The sequence below is a fragment of the Talpa occidentalis genome, unplaced genomic scaffold, assembly GCF_014898055.3.
Source record: "Talpa occidentalis isolate TD23 unplaced genomic scaffold, MPIMG_talOcc4v2.1 talOcc4.7, whole genome shotgun sequence".
Taxonomy (NCBI): Eukaryota; Metazoa; Chordata; class Mammalia; order Eulipotyphla; family Talpidae; genus Talpa; species Talpa occidentalis.
Window position 1 is genome coordinate 28,992,290 of NW_023605083.1, and position 17,546 is coordinate 29,009,835.

The 17,546-nt window shown below is 39.8% G+C and overlaps 1 protein-coding gene and 1 long non-coding RNA gene across 13 annotated transcripts in view; one reads left to right on the forward strand and one right to left on the reverse strand.

The window, feature by feature from the left end:
- TRPM3 (transient receptor potential cation channel subfamily M member 3) overlaps positions 1-17,546 on the reverse strand; it is a 512,968-nt gene that overhangs the window by 192,727 nt on the left and 302,695 nt on the right. For 5 of the 12 annotated variants that reach the window (XM_054689397.1, XM_054689394.1, XM_054689392.1 and 2 more), the window contains exon 7: positions 3,715-3,789. The exons of the other annotated variants lie outside the window; for them this stretch is intronic. In XM_054689397.1, the coding sequence (XP_054545372.1) occupies positions 3,715-3,789 (75 nt within the window). The remainder of the gene's footprint in view (positions 1-3,714; positions 3,790-17,546) is intronic. 12 annotated transcript variants of the gene reach the window in all.
- The window catches only part of LOC129144889 (uncharacterized), a 90,689-nt gene that overhangs the window by 57,990 nt on the left and 15,153 nt on the right, over positions 1-17,546 (forward strand). The gene's annotated exons all lie outside the window — the stretch shown is intronic.

A 17,546-nucleotide genomic window follows, 5' to 3' on the forward strand; every position in this document is an offset into this window, starting at 1 on the left:
CATATTTAATTGCCACTTCTTTCAGAATCTCCCCAACAACTGTATAATTCATTCTGATGTGCTCCTATGTTCTCCCTCGGGCTAGAAGAAATGTTGCTAATGAGGCCGGGTTCAGCTCAGATTTGTTTGATGACCAGAAAAGCTGACTCTTCAGTTTTCACCCCCGTTTGAGCAAAGGCACCTGCTTTTTTCCACCCTGCTTCACTCCAGCAGGAATTGCTCAGAGAAGCGTCTGTGTGGACCCAGAGATGCCGAGGCTCATTAGCCAACGAGAACTGTTGATTCCTCAGCCTAAGATTTAGGACTTTGGCATTTGCCTGTGGGGCTGCGGCACGTGGAACTACATGCAGCCTTTCCAATCTGGCCTCATGGAACAGGGACAGCCTGTTCAGGGAGGGGAAGAGCTGCTTGTTTGTTTCAGCAACAATGATGCCAATAAAGGGAACAATCCACTGTTTGCTTATTTCGCCAGTATCATGGCATGAAGTTTCTATTTTCCTCAGGGGTTAATAATCTCTAGCTGAGGGTTTAAGGTTAAAATTTTTATTCTATTGAAACCGATGACATCTTGGAAGCATTCTTAGTCATTTTTCAAGCCTGTGTGAATTATACATCCATTTAATGGCTTGAAATGATCCAAAAAAACATTGTGAAGGAAGGAGCTTGGGAGGGACCTTTTATAAATTCTCTGGGGTCTTGCCCATCTCAAACAAACTGAAACTCAGCCTGCCTCTTGAAAGACCCTTAGAGAACGAGACACCTTATCTTCTCTAAATATATCCCGCTGTAAAGTTGTTAATTATGGCAGAAAAGTACTCAGTCAGCACAAGTTTTTCCACTTATTTTACATTGGGTTTAACTTTCTAAAGTTAGCTGTGCATGTCTACCAAATGGGTTGATCCTAATCTGGGCTGAAAAGCAGCCAGGGACAATTATCACTTGAAATAAGTGGGGGGAAATCAAGTTATTTCTTTTTCAGCATAAATGGAAATGAAGCCATGATGGCATTGGCGGCTATTATATATACCCTAAGACTCTCTAACTTGACAAAATGAAAATGATTAAACAACAGTCACGATTCAACAGGAACACTGTAAGATTTCCCAGAGTAGACGCTTTCCTACCCGTGAGGAAAGGCTGTGCATGGCGGTCTTCGCCTATCCATGTTCCTGTCCAATTTTCCTCTCAAAGTCTATGCACTGTTGTTTTAATACTTGTCCTTCCTTTATAATTTTTAATGCCTAATGTCCCATTACATTTTTATGCCAGGCTGAAAGCCAGTGCTAAAAATAAGGCCAGAAAAACAGTGATGTTGATAATACAAATTTATTGAGCTCCTACTCGCGCAGCCCGGCTCTGTGTTAGCTCTGCAGAATGACACAAATGAATAAGGCTCAGCTCTGCTCGCAAGGAGCTCACAATCTACGCATGATGGGGGACAGAGCAGGCAGGTATACAGATAACCACTCTACCCAGAGAAGCAGTGCTGTGCCGGAGACTTACAGTGTTGTGGGAACGGCAGGGTGTGGTGAACAGCTGAGCCTAGGAGGACATGGAATGGATAGGCAGGCAGGTTTCTGATAAGATTTCAAGAAAAAAAGATTTTCCACATGAGCCATAGAGGAAGTGTGGGTTTTTGTTAATAAGTAGAATTGGGAAGAGAGGAATTCCAGCAAACACAAAAATGGGATTCAAAATCATCTTACCAGGTGTGTCATTTAAAGGAAACCACAAGAAGCTTGGAATGGGGAGAACATAAAGTTTTTATGCATTATGAAAGGAGAAGCTAGCAAAAAAAACAATGAAATCTGGAGGGCCTTTTGGCTAGCAGCGAAACAAGTGAATTGGGTCCCATCAAGAAGGTGTATGTTACCATGTCAGGAATCTGTTGGATCTGACCAGGGGCAATGGGCTTTGCTGAATTTGATACCACAATACCAGTCAAACATTTGCAATCGAAAGCTTTGTAACCTGAAAGAAGGTCTCAGAATTCCTCCTTGAATGTACAAACCTAATAGATCTTATCAGAAGGGTGAACAGTTTCCCTGTTCAGATGCATCTGTTTATAGGAACTGTGCCAGTGCCTCAACAAGTAATCCCAACACCAAAGAGGTGTCTTCCTAAACAATGGACAGCTGGTAGCTTGAATTGGAAAATGAATCAGATAAAGAAGACAAACATCAAGAAACAGTTGTCACTAAAATCGGTTCTACTCCCCAATATTCTTTTGACTCCATTATTGTCATGATTAACAAAGTGACTTTTCCTTAACAGTCCTGAAAATATATTAGTGACACAGCCATCTTGTGTCAAGTCATTTCATAAGATGAAGAGAGGGCAGAGACTGTTGAGGGTTGAGACTGTACTGTCTTCTTCACACAACCTAGTCTTTAGAGAAGTTATTTAAAAGGCAGAGATACTTTGAATAACAGAGTTGAGAGCATCTGAAAAATGGCAAATCATCACAGCCCTAAGTTAACTGACTGTGAATTTGGTATTTGTATTTTGGATGGTGTTTTACACGATCAGTTGTGTCTGTAGATCATGTGTCTACAGGCAGCAGAGAGTGTGAATGATCAGACTGAATGGGTTAGAGCATCTACAGAAGGTGATGAGAAGCTTCTGATATACCTGTAACTTTGACAAGAGAAGTGCAATATCCTTTTCCAGTCCCATGGTTTGAGCCCAGGACTGAACTTATGAGAGTATAACTTCACTGCTTCCTGCTTCCAGGGCTCCCTAGATAAAGTTCTGCTATGACCTTTAACTTAGACTTTTTTTTATACCTCATGGGACAATTGTGATGGAGAAGTTCATGTCATGGTTACCCCAATGCATTTGGTGATGGTGCAATGATCAAAAAAAGATGCCAGTGATGACAATTGAACGTCCCTTTGCCTTCCCAGCCTCCTTCATATATTCTCAGGCATAGGATGACAAAGGGAAGTCCACGAGTCACATGAAGAAAGACTGTAGCCATGGATACACGATCAGGAGCTCCTGTTTGCCTCCACCCCCTCCTCCGCTCTAGCACCCTATCCTACTGCTTGCTCATGTTGTTGGTGTGAGTCCCCCCACTCTCTTGCCCCAGACCACCATCCTTTGCCCAAAGTTCAGCTGATGAGGAATTCCAATGGTGCCAGCAATCAATCCTGTATCTGGCATATATCTCATGATTAAATAGTTGTTGAATGAAATAATGACACCCCCCCCCCAGCCCTCCAAGATCACAAAATTTTAGGGGTGTCTCTTTTTGAGCAAAATAATGCTTCCTAATGTGGGGTGAAATGAGCAAGATTTGGGAAAGCACATCAACTTAGATTTGCACATGTCTGCACCTGGGGTTCAGACAAAGCCTTAACTAACCTGAGATGCTATTTCATCAGCTATAAAAAAGGAAGATAGTAGTTCCTACCTCCACATGGTTTTATAAGTATCAACAGAAATAATATATATACAAACACCTAGCATAGTGCCTAGCATATACTAGGTTTTCAGTAAATGCTGTTTCCCTCGTCCCTCTCTTAAGTGGTGCTTTAGGATGATAAAAAACAGTAACTAATCTCTGGTGTAGCTAGAGGCCTCAGAAGAGACAGATAAACAGCAGTCACAGGGAGAGATGTTAGGCAGTTTAAAGGAGATGAATGTTTCTATGGTTAATTTTCTTGACTGTGGTTTAAGAGGAAATTCATGTTGTCCATTAATTATACTTACCAATTGGGTCTAATTGGCAACTACCCCAAAATGAATAAAACAAGCGGGAGTCAAGAGAGAAAAACGGCAGGCATCCTGTCAAAAAATAAAATCTTTGAAATTTCTACAACCCAATGGTCGGATACACATTTTATTAAAGCAGATTGATCACCCAATTTACAGAAATGTATATGTGTGATGACAACCCCGGGGGCACATCAGACATATGCACAGCATCAGGCAGCCCCCCTGGATTAGCTGTCTTCTCACCACTCACTCAACAGGACCTTAAAATCACTCTCTTCTTTGCAGAAGACTTGTCCTTCCTTGCACTTACTCAGCCTAGGTGACGGCTCTGGTGGCCACGGATTATGTGAGTTAATCCAACGCAAGTGCTTGGATCCAAGGTTAGCTCTTAGTAATCACCAGAAATCATATATTAATTATAATAATAATTACAAATCTTTCAATGCTGTGTCTTCCATGACTGAACCAGAACTGGAACACCCCCCCCACCCCCTCTTAAGAACATTTTTCTGATTTCTTGAGCTGTGCATCCTAGTCTCAGGTGATTGCTGACCTAAAGGAAGTATTTTTGTCTTTTCTTTTTAGAGAAGAGTTGAAACCAGTGCCAATTTATCATTCAATGTGCATAATATTATTTACTGGGCAAATCACATGTCCCTCTCTTCTCCCTGTCTCATTGGCCTAGAAAATAGAAAGATAGTGTTATATATATATATATATATATATATATATATATATATATATATATATATGTAAATTATCTGTAACTGTTATATCTGTATCACATAGCTATGTCATATATTTCTTTTTATGTATGTACATATGTACCTATATACAAAAAAAGCCACTAAACTCATTCATTATAATAGGTTTCCTCCCAATTTGGCTATTCTGTCCCAAACTGAGAGATAAATGTAATGGTAATATTTTTCTGGAGTTAATTTACTAAACATTGAGCTGGATGCCTCAGGCAGTATCTTATTTCAAATCTAGTCCCCAGAAGAGACCCCCTGAGTGTCAGTAGCTCTGCTTCTGCCCAATTTTTGCTCCTTGAAAAACGACGGTTATGGAAGCCCCCATACCCTCAAGTCAGGCTTCTTGTCTTACTTCCTAGGGTCCTAGACTTCTAGGATAGCCTCAACATGTGGCTCTTATTGGGAGCCAGTGGTTGGGCAGGTGGTGACTGGTTGGTGAGAGTCATAGAGTGTCTCATCCCCTGTTCATGGAACATCAGTTACTTGGCAATTCCTCAGCGCCCATGACCTGACAGAATCACTTTTCTATGAGGATACTCACTGAGGAAAATGTAACATGTTATTCCTCAAAGCACAGAATGTAAGATAGGTTTCTCTGGATTCTCAATAGTTTATAAAATGACAAGCCAAGAGTAGCTACTGTACATTTTCCAGAAAGTTTCTAATTAGCATGTTCCTGAGCACATAAATTCAGCTTGTGAGCACACACCTTCCCAGGCCACTCTACCTCTGTGTACAACAATTACACTGCTTGCTAAATACTCTGAGCCAAGCCTCAAAAAGACAAAATGCAATTTAGCACAAGCATTTGTTTATGGAACCAAGCACAAAATTGGCTTAGCTCTGTCTTTCCTGCAGAGTGAACAGCACACTGGTATTTTCAGTTTATTCCCCTACTCCCCAAGTTACAAACACTGATGAGCAAATGTTAAAATGGGATTTTTGTAAAGATCCTCTGACTTTGTTGTTTTGCTGAATGGCTAAAAATGGAAATTTGTGGAGATCAGGGGTCTGCCTACTGTGACCCCAACTGTTTTCCGTATTTCCTTAGTTACCCTTCGGGATACACTGGTGAAAATGGTTTCCAGGGGGGAAAATGGACGGATAAAGGGCTTCGGATCTTGTGTCTCAATGAGGTTGATGCCCTAAGTTTCCTGCCTTTGTTGCTTGGGGAGCCTTTCTTATTTGATTTCCCTGGTGCAGTGTTAAGTGGAGAAAGACCGCTACCTCCCAAACTATGGACAAGGCAATGCTGAGCGAGGAGCAGCAGGCTAGGAGTTCACCATTCTGCATTCAGATAAAAGCTACATTAGTTTAAACTCACTGTATGAATTTGGGTGGGGTACTTGATCTTTCCCCTGGAGGCTTTCTTATCTGAAAACTGAAGAGAAGCTGGATGAAATATATATGGTAATATATAGAGATTGCTACATCTATATTATATATCGATATATTGTATATGTATCTCTGTCTAGTCACATTTACCATCCTGTATCTCTAGTCTACCTTCTTACCACACCTTATTAAGAGGAGTCAAGAAAGAAGGCGAAAAATGAACAGTCTTTTTCTTACAATCTGATGATTGTAGTATCTCAAAACACTAATCCTACTTTCTATATAGTCCTTTATATTTATAAGCTGAAACTTAGCTTCTGCAGATAGGTAAGAATAAGCAACATGAATTAGGCTATGTGCAATACACTGAATTTCTGTACATGGAAAGCTTTCACCTGCGTTGCTTGTAGCCCATTACCACTACCTATGAAAATCTTACTTAAAATACCTGTGTCATGTACTCCTGTGAACAAACAGTCCATCCAGAAAGGCTCTGTCTGAATTCATGCTGTAATTCATATCATTAAAGGGCTTTTAGCTGCTGCTCTTTGCATTGTGAGAGACGGTAAGGAATAGTGGAAGGGACTCAGGAAGACTTCTTGGTCAGCTACCCACTCACACAGTCTGATTTTGGAGCTATTCCTGGGCCTCAATTTTCTTTATGGTCAATGAGAAAAGTTTTATTACCCACTTCAGAGAGTGGTAATGATTAAATCTGTCATTTCTAGTCCAGTGTTTAGTATTCGGTAAACACTGGTATTGTTAACTTATTTGTAAAACTCCAGGTTCTTTGGGGCCTCCCTGGTGGTGCAAGGGGTTGAGCGCAGCGCTCTGAAGCTGTTTGCAGCCTCTGCAGTGCGAGTTCGATCCCCAGCCAGAGAGCTACCCATGTGGCACAGCAGACCTCTCCTGACTCGCCCGCTGCTCCCCTCAGCAGTGTACTTCAGTCTGTCTGCCTGTTCTGTTCCCCACTCTGTTTCTGGTGAATCCTCTCACCCCCACAACTATGGCCTGTACCCTGGTTCTTATAATCATAAATACAAGCTATTCCTGGGCCTCAATTTTCTTTATGGTCAATGAGGAAAAAACAAAAACGAAAAAACTCCAGGTTCTTCAAGTACACATCTGTGCCTTGTTTTTAGCCACTAGAGTGTTTTGTATATTAGACACACAGGCAGACACTGGTAGGGTAACAGAAGATCTGTCAAGGGGAAATATAACAGGGCAATCGCTATTAAATGACAGAGTCTGGATTCTCATTTTTACCACATTTTGATAAATTGAACTTTTGACATGTGCTTTGGCTCCATACAAAGCATCTTAAAATTATAGTGGAGTAAAGAATAGAGTGGGGGCCCTTCTGTCTTCTCCTTTCTCCTCCACCTGTTCCCTCCCTCCATTTATTTTAAAACTATATTTGCTCATTATGAAAAACATCATTGAAAAGTTTTAAATGGCATAAATGAAAAGTGCCTTCTTATTTTATCTCTCCCACCTCAGTTTTCATTCCCTGTAGGCTGTAACTAATAATTGCTCACCTGTGCTCTTTCTATTTATATGTATAATTAAAAAAATGTACAAATGTATCAAAAACATAGTTGTACTATTGTACATCAGGCTTTTAACTTAAAGGAAAAAATTACCCTTGGGCATCTTCCCATGTGAGTTCACACAGAGCTGTTATATTATTCATAATAATTTCAGAGCATTTCACTATATGTTGACATATAATTTGTTTAATTAGTCACTTATTGGTGAATCTTTTGATTAGTTCCTTTTTATCACAGCAAACAATATTACAATAAAATGTATAAAATAAATTCCTAGAAGTGAAGTTGAATGATATACACATTTAAAATTCATAGGCACAGGCTATTGTCTTCCAAACAAGGTTGTTGTATTTAAATACCCACCAAAACTGTATGTTTCTGTATACACTTATTAACATTAGATCTTTTCTGACCTTGGTTTCTGCCAATTTGATAGTTAAGAAAGATTTCATTGTTGTCTTAATTTTCATTTCTTTAATTATGAGTGAGGTTAACCTTTCTGTTGCTATATTCTGTGTTTTCTTATAGGGTTTTTCTTTTCTTTTTTTCTTTTTGGATTTGTGGATGCTCTTTGCTTAGTATGGAAATTAGCCCTTTGTCATGGCTGCAAATATTATCTTTGTCTTGCCATTTGTTTTTTGAATTTGTAGTATTTTCTAATGGGATTTCTAGATGTCAATCATTTTCTCCAGAAACAGCTTGTAAGTTTGATTGGAAAAGTCACAATAGTTCTGAATTTGGCTTTATAAAATGATGAATGTTTTACTGGGCAAGACAGGAATAGCACAAAGAAGTTGTTCTTTATGTGGTGTATCTAGAAAGCAAAGGCAGGGTTTATTTTCAAAGTGCTTACCTGTGGTTTCATTAAATCTGCAAGGCAATAGATCCTCTTAGATTTTACTCATTGACCAAGATAGAAGGAAACTGTAGTTCTACTTTTTAGGTTTAGTTGAATAACACAAGCTTAAAGCTAAAGAAAACTAATGAGAGCTAGATCAATAATGACGTGTGTTCTCTTGATCTTTAAAACAAGGTGACTCAACTAACCATTTATTAAGCGAAGCTCTACTAATTAATCTTTTAATAACTGTCCGTATCAGCAAATACTACCAACTATATATCTGTTGACATTCTGAAGGGTTCTAGAGCCCTTTTGCACTGGTCAAATGATCAGCTAATACATTGAGGTTATTAAAATGTAGGAATGTCACATTGAATAATTGGTATAAAGAGGCATTAAATTCTTCACTAACCTATTTGCTCATCAGTTGTCTTCAAACATTTCCTCCATAGATCCAGCAGACTGGCTGCTCTTATATCCTAAGACTTGTCCCTTGTTCCAAAGAGACAAGGCCCAGTTGTAATCTTTCTTCCTCAGGATGCATTTAAAAGGCTAACCAATGTCTGTTTTACTGTCTGTTATCAAGAGTAAACATGTGTAGGTCACATGAAAATTTTCCAAGATTCGTCTTTGAAACATTAACATTAAGAGTAGTTTCATAGAAACACAAAATCTGTTCTACTTATCTTTATTATTTAGGGATTTAAATGTTACCAAATGATGTGCAAAAATGATGGGGCAAAGGATTTACTATGTGATGCCCATGCATTATACATAGTGTGGCTGGTGCAGTGATATTGAGGCTAAGGGGGACCTGTTTGAGTTAGTTAACTTAAAAAGTTAGCTAAACCAGGATGGTCTAGAATAACTGATATAATTTTAGACAGTTTGTCTCCATCTGCTTTCAAGCAGAAATTGTAATTTCTACAGCCAGTGCAAGACTCTTCAACTATATATCACTAAAAATTTCCCGGGTAAAAATCAAAGGGCAAGATAAGAAGCATATGCTACAGGAGCCCTTTATGACCAAGGTTCTCCAGCAAACATATTATTGTAGAACATTCGGGAATATCTCATCAGGAATGGCAGATATGTTTTATTTCATGTCTACATTTAGCCAATTTTTCATAATCATCTGGAAGGCTATGCTGAGCAGGTATAGCATAACTGGTAGCTGTATCCTAATGTCTCCCCTTCCACAGTGACACAATTTTTGCTAGCTCTCTGTTTCTGAAGGCAAAGACTACATTTACAAATTTCCTTTTAGCTAGATAGGAATATGAGGCCAATTATTGGCACATAGGCTGTGGACCAAAATGGTAGGTCTGCTTTTCTCACTGTGTACTTAGAAGGGTTATGCCTTTATTTCATTTTCCTGATTCCCTCTGGCCAGCATGTGGATGGGACAGTGCACTGCTATGGACTGTGAAAGCAGGATAGGGCAGAGGAAAATAAGAACAAATTTGAAACCTCAAGACTGAGGCCATCATTAGATGGACTCGTGTGAAAACAGCCGTGGTTTGGAGTGGTCATTACAGCAGCAGACCTTGTATTCCTACACATGAGATGTGGCTCTGAGTTGTGTCCAGGCTCAGAAGGGAAAGTGTCATGCTAGATTTGCAATGTCGATCATGGGCATGGAACCAAGAGGCCTCATGCCAACTCTAGCCTTTTCCTGTGTGGATGTCTAGGTTACTCCCAAATGGAAAACTCTCCAGAAGAAATTCTCATTAGTGAAACATCTCATACCTTCCTTTATCATCTGCTGCCCTCTCTGTGCTACTGTTGCCTACTCAGGTTTGGCCTATCTAAACTATCTATGTCAAATTTCAGGGTAAGTTGACTTTTTAGTTTAACAATAAAACTTACTAATACATGCAAGTGGTTGATTACATTCTGTGAAAGACAGCAGAAATGGAATGTGAATTTTTATTTTATTTTTTTAGATTTATTTTTAAATTTTTTTATTTAGACAAGTGCTGGGGTATAGGCCAGATGCGCGGGAGGGTGAGAGGATTCACCAGAGACAGAGCGGGGAACAGAACAGGCAGACTGACTGAAATACACTGCTGAGGGGAGCAGCGGGCAAGACAGGCGAGGTCTGCTGCACCATGTGGGATTCTCGCCGGCCGGCTGGGATTGAACCTGCCCTGCAGAGGCTGCGGATAGCTTCACAGCGTGGTGCTCAACTGCCTGCACCACCAGGGAGGCCCGGAATGTGAATTTTTATAAAGCTTTGCTTCATAGTGCTTTATTTTGTGAATTTATTTATTCACTCAACATTTTATAACTACTCTGCTCCTTTATTTCCAGAATAATTCTCAGTAGTTTACAGATTAAAAACAAGAGTTCTATTTGTATTCAATTTTGAACTTGTGACTACTAGAACTTTGATTTGATTAAAATATCCCTGGGGCCTCCTTGGTGGCACAGGTGGTTGAGCGCAGCAATGTGAAGCTGTCTGCAGCCTCTGCAGTGCCGGTTTGATCCCATCTGGCCTCAGAGCAACCCACATGGTGAGCAGACCTCTCCTGTCTCACCCGCTGCTCCCCTCAGCAGTGTATTTCGTCAGTCTGCTTGTTCTGTTCCCCACTCTGTCTCTGGTGAATCTTCTCACCCTCCCACGCATCTGGCCTGTACCCCAGTTCTTGTATAAATAAAATAAATCTTTAAAAAAATAAAAAATATGCCTGGCCAAGGAATTCTGATGACCGCATTTCTGGGCTTCTGCCTCTACCCCATATCAGCTAGTAGCTGTGGACTGTAGGATTTCTGTGAACATCAACGACCTTGACAGGGAACTCCCAGCATTGAGTACATTCCTGGAGTCACTGAGACGGAAACAAAGAAAGCAGCGCTGCTGAGAGCAGGTGCTGTTGGGTTGGGAATTCTGTTCCAATTTATTTCATGAGTGAGCCCTGACTGTTAAGCAGGTTGATGTGTCTCAAAAACAGCTTCCTTAGAGCCAGTATGACAGAGACAGGACAATTCAAGTCCATTGATATTGCTCAAATGTGCTGAGAACTTGAACACTGACAAACACTTCGGTCCTCATCTAGAGATAACAGTCAGAGCAAATGAAGTTAGATGTAAGGAAGAACTTCCCAATGACACGTGATAGGATCTGGAGGAGATAGTAGCTGACATTCAGTCTGTGCTGGAGATTTAGGCTACCAAAGTCTTTATGGGTTGTTAAATATTTTGACTCTCACTGCTGGTTCATTATTGCTACTGCTGCTACGTATGTCTTTAAACTAGGATAGAAGATTTGGAAGGGTGTGGCCCTGCTGAAGCAAATATACTGGAAAGCTTAAAAAAAATATTCAAACACACTTGGTAGTGTTTCCTGAGGGATGTGGTTGGCAATGGGGCCAGGCAGTTCTTCTGGGAAGCTGTCATATACATGGTAGAATAGTGACACTCCTCCTCCTCCCCTGTGGCATAGGCACACCGGATAGTATGTCAGCCCCAAACACTTTTGATATTTTTAATGCCTCCTACACCAGGGAGTGTCATCTCATTGAGAACTAGTACAACCAAGTTTAGGAATGATCTCATGAAAAATGGTGGTACAAGAATTAGGATATAAGTGATGCTGTTACAAGAATTTCTTTCTGTTGATGAAAATTTCACTGGAACAACATGCTTTATGTTTTTCTTGAGTGTGAAATGGTAGTGACACTTAAATGATTTTTTTTTCTACTGTGATGCTGTGATGAGTCTATTCTGTTAATATTGTAAATGATTAATTTACCATTATTAAGTCACCTTTTGTAGATTTTGTATTGGACTATTTAGAATCATCTAGAGGAGAAATTTTAATAAGAAAAACCCTCCCACCCACTTTCTACTAGTGATGTTTCCACTCTGCAAAGGTGTTGAAATACAGGGACATGACTGACATTGGGCTGTCAAAATTATTTTTTGCTATCCCTTTAAGAAACTCTGATGATCTCCAGGGCATGTAGAGTTTCTGAAGACAGCTTTAGGAACTAGGCCTCATTAAATATCCTGTTTTCTGTAGTTGTCTCTCCATAACTAATTTACTGGCCTCATTAAGTATAATTTCTTAACTAGTGTTCTTCAGATGGGTTAACCTCAATATTGGGCTCCTCACTGAAATAATATACTTTAAATTGGTGTGTAGCACCTCCCGGAGATGAGCTTTTCAACACAAAATCTGCTGTAACAAATGGGCTTTGACCAGAGTTGGTGCTCTCCAGATAGTGTCATGATCATGGGGCTCACATATGACTCAAGTCAGAAGAAAGGGAAAATATTTGTTCCCATAAGAAAGCATTAGTTATCAGAGAGGATATTCTTTATAATGATATAAGATAAGATATTGATGGCAAGATAATGTTTATAAAGATGGTAAGATATTGTTACCATCATTATTTTTATTAGTTTGTGTGAGTAAGCATACAATCATGTATGAATAGGTATTTGGCTTAGGGATTGCATAATAAAACATATTTTTTCCCCAGAGAACTCGAAATAGCAATATCCTCAAATACCAAGTTTGATTATGTTTTATGGATTCTGAAATCATTTCTGCTACTTGTTTACTTAGAAATGCCAAACCTATTTTAATTTGCTGCTTTAGAGAAAAGTACTCTGGGTGGCTTCATCAGATGAGGACAGCTCAAATGTCAGTGGTTACTTGGGGGCAACAATGAACAGAGCATCAAATTCTGCATCAAGCAAACCCTGACAGTAGCAAAAGCACCGCTTGCGGACATCTAAACCTACTCAGACAGCCCCACCAATTAATATTGCAAAATGGGTGTTATCAATAGTGACTGCCACGGGGATATAATTCTGTACACTGGATTTAGTCTGACATAGATTTCACTTTATAGTAGGGGGATGCAATTTCGTACAACCACAGTTGATCTTCATAATAAAATTAGATATGCAATCCAAATAAAACTTTGCACTTAGCCAAACTTAAAATTCACACACAAAGGAATAACACTAATCAGATGGAGTAGAAAGAGAACTAGATTTCTGTCCTCTTCTCCAAGCTCCCCTTTGAATAAAATGATAACATTACAAGAAGAAAAATACTAGCCCAAATCAAAAACGTTTAAGATATATTCTGGGCCAGTTCACATTTAGCCAAATTTCAGGCACCTCCAACAAGCAGGGTACTCAACAATGCTAGCTGACATACTCAGTCATTACTCCAAGACATTGAAATGGATCAGATCTCTAAAAAAAGATTAATTTTTCTTCTTATTGTCAGTTTACTCAGACAGGAGGAAAAACTACTGTTTAGGATCTATTCTCAATAGCATAGAAAAACAAAAGAGTTCTGGTTGTTACTGCAGTGACCAAGAATGTAAACCAGTTATACACTAGTAAGTAATGTTAACAGAAGCTTGTTACATGTTCCAGAATATAATTTTGAGCCTCATTTTCCCCTCTGGACCCTTCCTGTAACGACAGGGATACACAGCTTCTTCTTAATAAGCAAGCCGGGAACAACTTGTGGTGAAGATGTTCTGATGAATACCTGGATTCTGGTGGGCTTCAAATGAGGGGTCTAGTTCTCAGTTGGAACAATGGTAGCCGACTGTATAAACACAAGACCGGGTCCCCACTGGAGAACTGCTGTACAGCCAGGAAGGCGGGATAGGAACCGGTGTTTCTGAACTGCCATATGCTAGAATCCTTTCATATGGTGCCTCATTAAATCACAACACTGTGAGCAATGATTAGCCCTTGTTCCCAGATGCAGAAACAAATCAAAGAGAAATATAGTTATTTGCCTAAGGTCATAGACATGAGGACCAAAACCCCTGAGTTTCTCTGTGTCTTTCAGCTCATATCCCCAGCAACCAGCACACACTTCCATCCTTCCAAATGTTATTTTTTTCCCTTCAAGCTCTTAAAAGAAAGTCATCATTGCTGGGAATTTTTTCTAATCTGCCTTTTTTAAGAATTGCAAGATAGTATTGGTTTTAAATGTGTTTTGGCTAGCTAAGAGTAGTACGTGATTCTAGCATACATATTTTACAATTTTTTTGGTGAATTTTTAACATGCAGTAATGCAGTTCTTAATTTTGATTTTTGGAAACAATTGCTGAAGAATTCTTGAAATAATAATTACCATTATGTTGCTACTGAGGACAGAAAAGACTTAAAACGTCTACTTTACATGTGGCCAGCACAAGTTTAAAAAGTGCTTTGGTACTTATATAGTTGTGGATGAAATATGCTGTCTGGTTTTCTTGAAAATTACCCAGAGGAGGATGTACATATATATATACACAAGGGGTGGGGTGGGGGTGTGTGTGTGTGAGTGAGTGAGTGTGTGTGTGAAGCTATATACACAGATACATATAAAATATAATCCTGGTATCTGTGTGTGTGTGTGTGTGTGTGTGTGTGTGTATACACATAGAGTATCAAATGATGAACAGAGCATCAAATTCTGCATCAAGCAAACCCTGACAGTAGCAAAAACACCACTTGTGGACATCTAAACCTACCCAGAGAACCCCACCAATTAATATTGCAAAATGGGTGTTATCAATAGTGACTGCCATGGGGATATAATTCTCTGTGTGTGTGTATGCACAATTAGCCATAGACTGATAAATGTAGAGACCGGGTAATGGTTACAGAGGGTTATTGTGATATTCTCTGACATTTTTGGTGGATTTTTAAAAATTGTAGACGGTTTAAAATTTGTGTATATTTTATATATTTAAAAATTTGTATATATTTTTTACTGAGGTGCTACATACAGCATTGTTTATGATTTTTGAGGTCAAGTTCACACTTGTCAGATGTATGCTACCAAACCCACCACCAAGGCCCCAGTAATCCTCCCCCATAAACCACCAGGCCCCCTTTGCTCCCACTCCATACCCTGCCCCACTGATAGCCTGCAGTCAGATTTCTAGGGTTTGTTATATTATGAGTATTTGTGTTTAGTTTATCTGTAGTTTTGTTAGTTTTTTTCACAATAAGATGTATATAAAACATGCTTGTGAGATTTTAAAGCCTCACTAGGCTACTATATGCTACTTTCTGGAGTAGTACCTTGGTATTTAGTCTTTCAACTATCGTGTTTTTAGAGCAGCTATGTTCCATTGATGTGCAAAGTTGATTCATTTATATGTATATATGACTAGATACAAGAAATTATTTATTATGGGCCTTTGCTTATTAAAATAGTTCAAATTTACTGTATGGGATGCTTGGCAATACTAAAGCTGTGGGTCACCTGTGATAATTCACTAACCACTTCTTGGAACCTCGGTCTGAATGCATTTTCTACTTTGTCCCTTTTTTACTACTCTGTGGCCGCCATTTTTTTTTTTTTTAAAGATTTATATATTTATACATACGAAAACTGGGGTATAGGCCAGAGGTGTGTGGGGGTGTGAGTGAGAGGATTCACCAGAGACAGAGCAGGGAGCAGAGCAGACAGATCTACTGAAATAGACTGAGGGGAGCAGTGGGTGAGACAGGAGAGGTCTGCTGTGCCATGTGGGTTAGCAACCTGGCCAGCTGGGAAATGAACTGCTGCAGTGGCTGGCAATAGCTTGATAGCTCTGTGGCTTTAACCCCTGCGCCACCAGGAAAGCCCCTGTGGCTGCCATTCTAATCCAAACCACTGTCCTCTCTCACCTGTATTATTGAAAGTTTCCTAAAATGCATACATTGTGCAAAAATGAAAAATGATGTAAAAATATATAAAATTAAAAAAATAATAAAAAAAGAAAAAAGCATCTTGCTGCTTTTAATCATGCCCTGGACCTCAGCCTGATCTCTATACACAAGAGAGTGGTGTTTCAAATCATAAGGGAGATCCTATAACCTGCCAGATGAGAACTCTGTTAGAATAAAATCCAACTCTTTACAAAGGTCTTCTTGTTCCTCTTTGAACACCTGGGGTCTTTGTCCTACCTGCTCTGTCCCCAGCATGATCTTTCCATAGCTGGCCGCTGGCTTCATTCAGCACTCTGCTTGCATGTCACCTCCTCAGAGTGGCCACTCCTGACTGCACCGTCCTCCCGTCACGCATATGTAGGCACGTGTACAAGTGTGCACATGCACATGCCATCCTCTGCTTCATTGTTCTTAAACTTTATCACCAGGCAGCATGTATTTATTTTACTTTTTCACTCATTACTCTGTCCCTCTTGATTTAAGTTTTTAAATTTTAAGTTTTTAAATTTAATTTTTGTTGCTGCTGTTCTAGACCTTAACCATGACTGGTCCCTATAGGAGTTTTAGAAATATTTATTTGAAGGAATGCTCAGTATTTTTTGACATTGTGCATGGTAAATTGAAAGTGTAGAAAACTGCAAATGGAGAGTGTTTCACAGTAGGTAACCTCTCACATCTGAAAGGATTGTCCTTTAAACAGAAAGCCCTTCAGTGACTAATAGCAATCCTCAGGGACTGACCGCTGACAGCAGGAATGAGTGGGGGGCGGGGAGAATGAGATAATGGATGCAGAATGCTGAGGACAATGTGAGACACTGGTGCTGTAACACATTATTATGAATCATTGGCAAGTTGATGAGAAAGGGTGTAAAGGTCTCCTGAGTGGGAGTCACTTCATAGTTAAGGGAAGTATTCTTTGGAAAATTATGTCATTTATGTAAGAGACTTGTTGAAAAGTTCCATTGGGAAGCAGGTCACCCCTAAGCAATGAGGAGGAATGGCACTTGCATGAGGAAATTGCTGAGTGTATTCAGACATCTCCCCAGTCACCCCAAGTGTAATAAATGGTGACCAGTGTTGTTGGGGTGTGTGCATTACAGTGTAGTGTATCATTTTCAGGAGGCTAAACTGGGACCTCTCAAAATCGAGTTCCACTGCTGTATCCTAGGCTTCCTAAACTTTTGAAGAAGGAAATGAGAAAGGAAATGGTGTTTTTAGACTGAACTTACACTTTTTTTTATATATATAGGAAGAACCACATTACTGCTAATTATGATAAAAGAAAAAAATAGCATCCGGATTGGAAAGCAGAATTGTCCTAAAATATTGATTGGGGATCCTAGGAGAGGCTTGTATTCTTTCTTCTGCTGTTTAACATTATAACCAGGTCCACTCTTGCTCCTCCTGTCTCATTCCTGTTCTGAAGGGTCTGTGTTGTCAGTGACACTTTTCTGTGCTGCTGACTAAAGGGAGAGCTTGAGGTCTTGTCCTTTTTCTGGGAGTCTGGGCTACTCCTGAGCTCTAAGGTGCCTGTTGCCCTCCCTGCTTTGTGGGGTGAATGCAGTAAGATGAGACCCTAATGACTGAGGAGACCCTCACTTGAAGGGTGACCTGCCATCTTGTTTGCTGGGCCCCAAGGGGCCTGGAACACAAGACTAA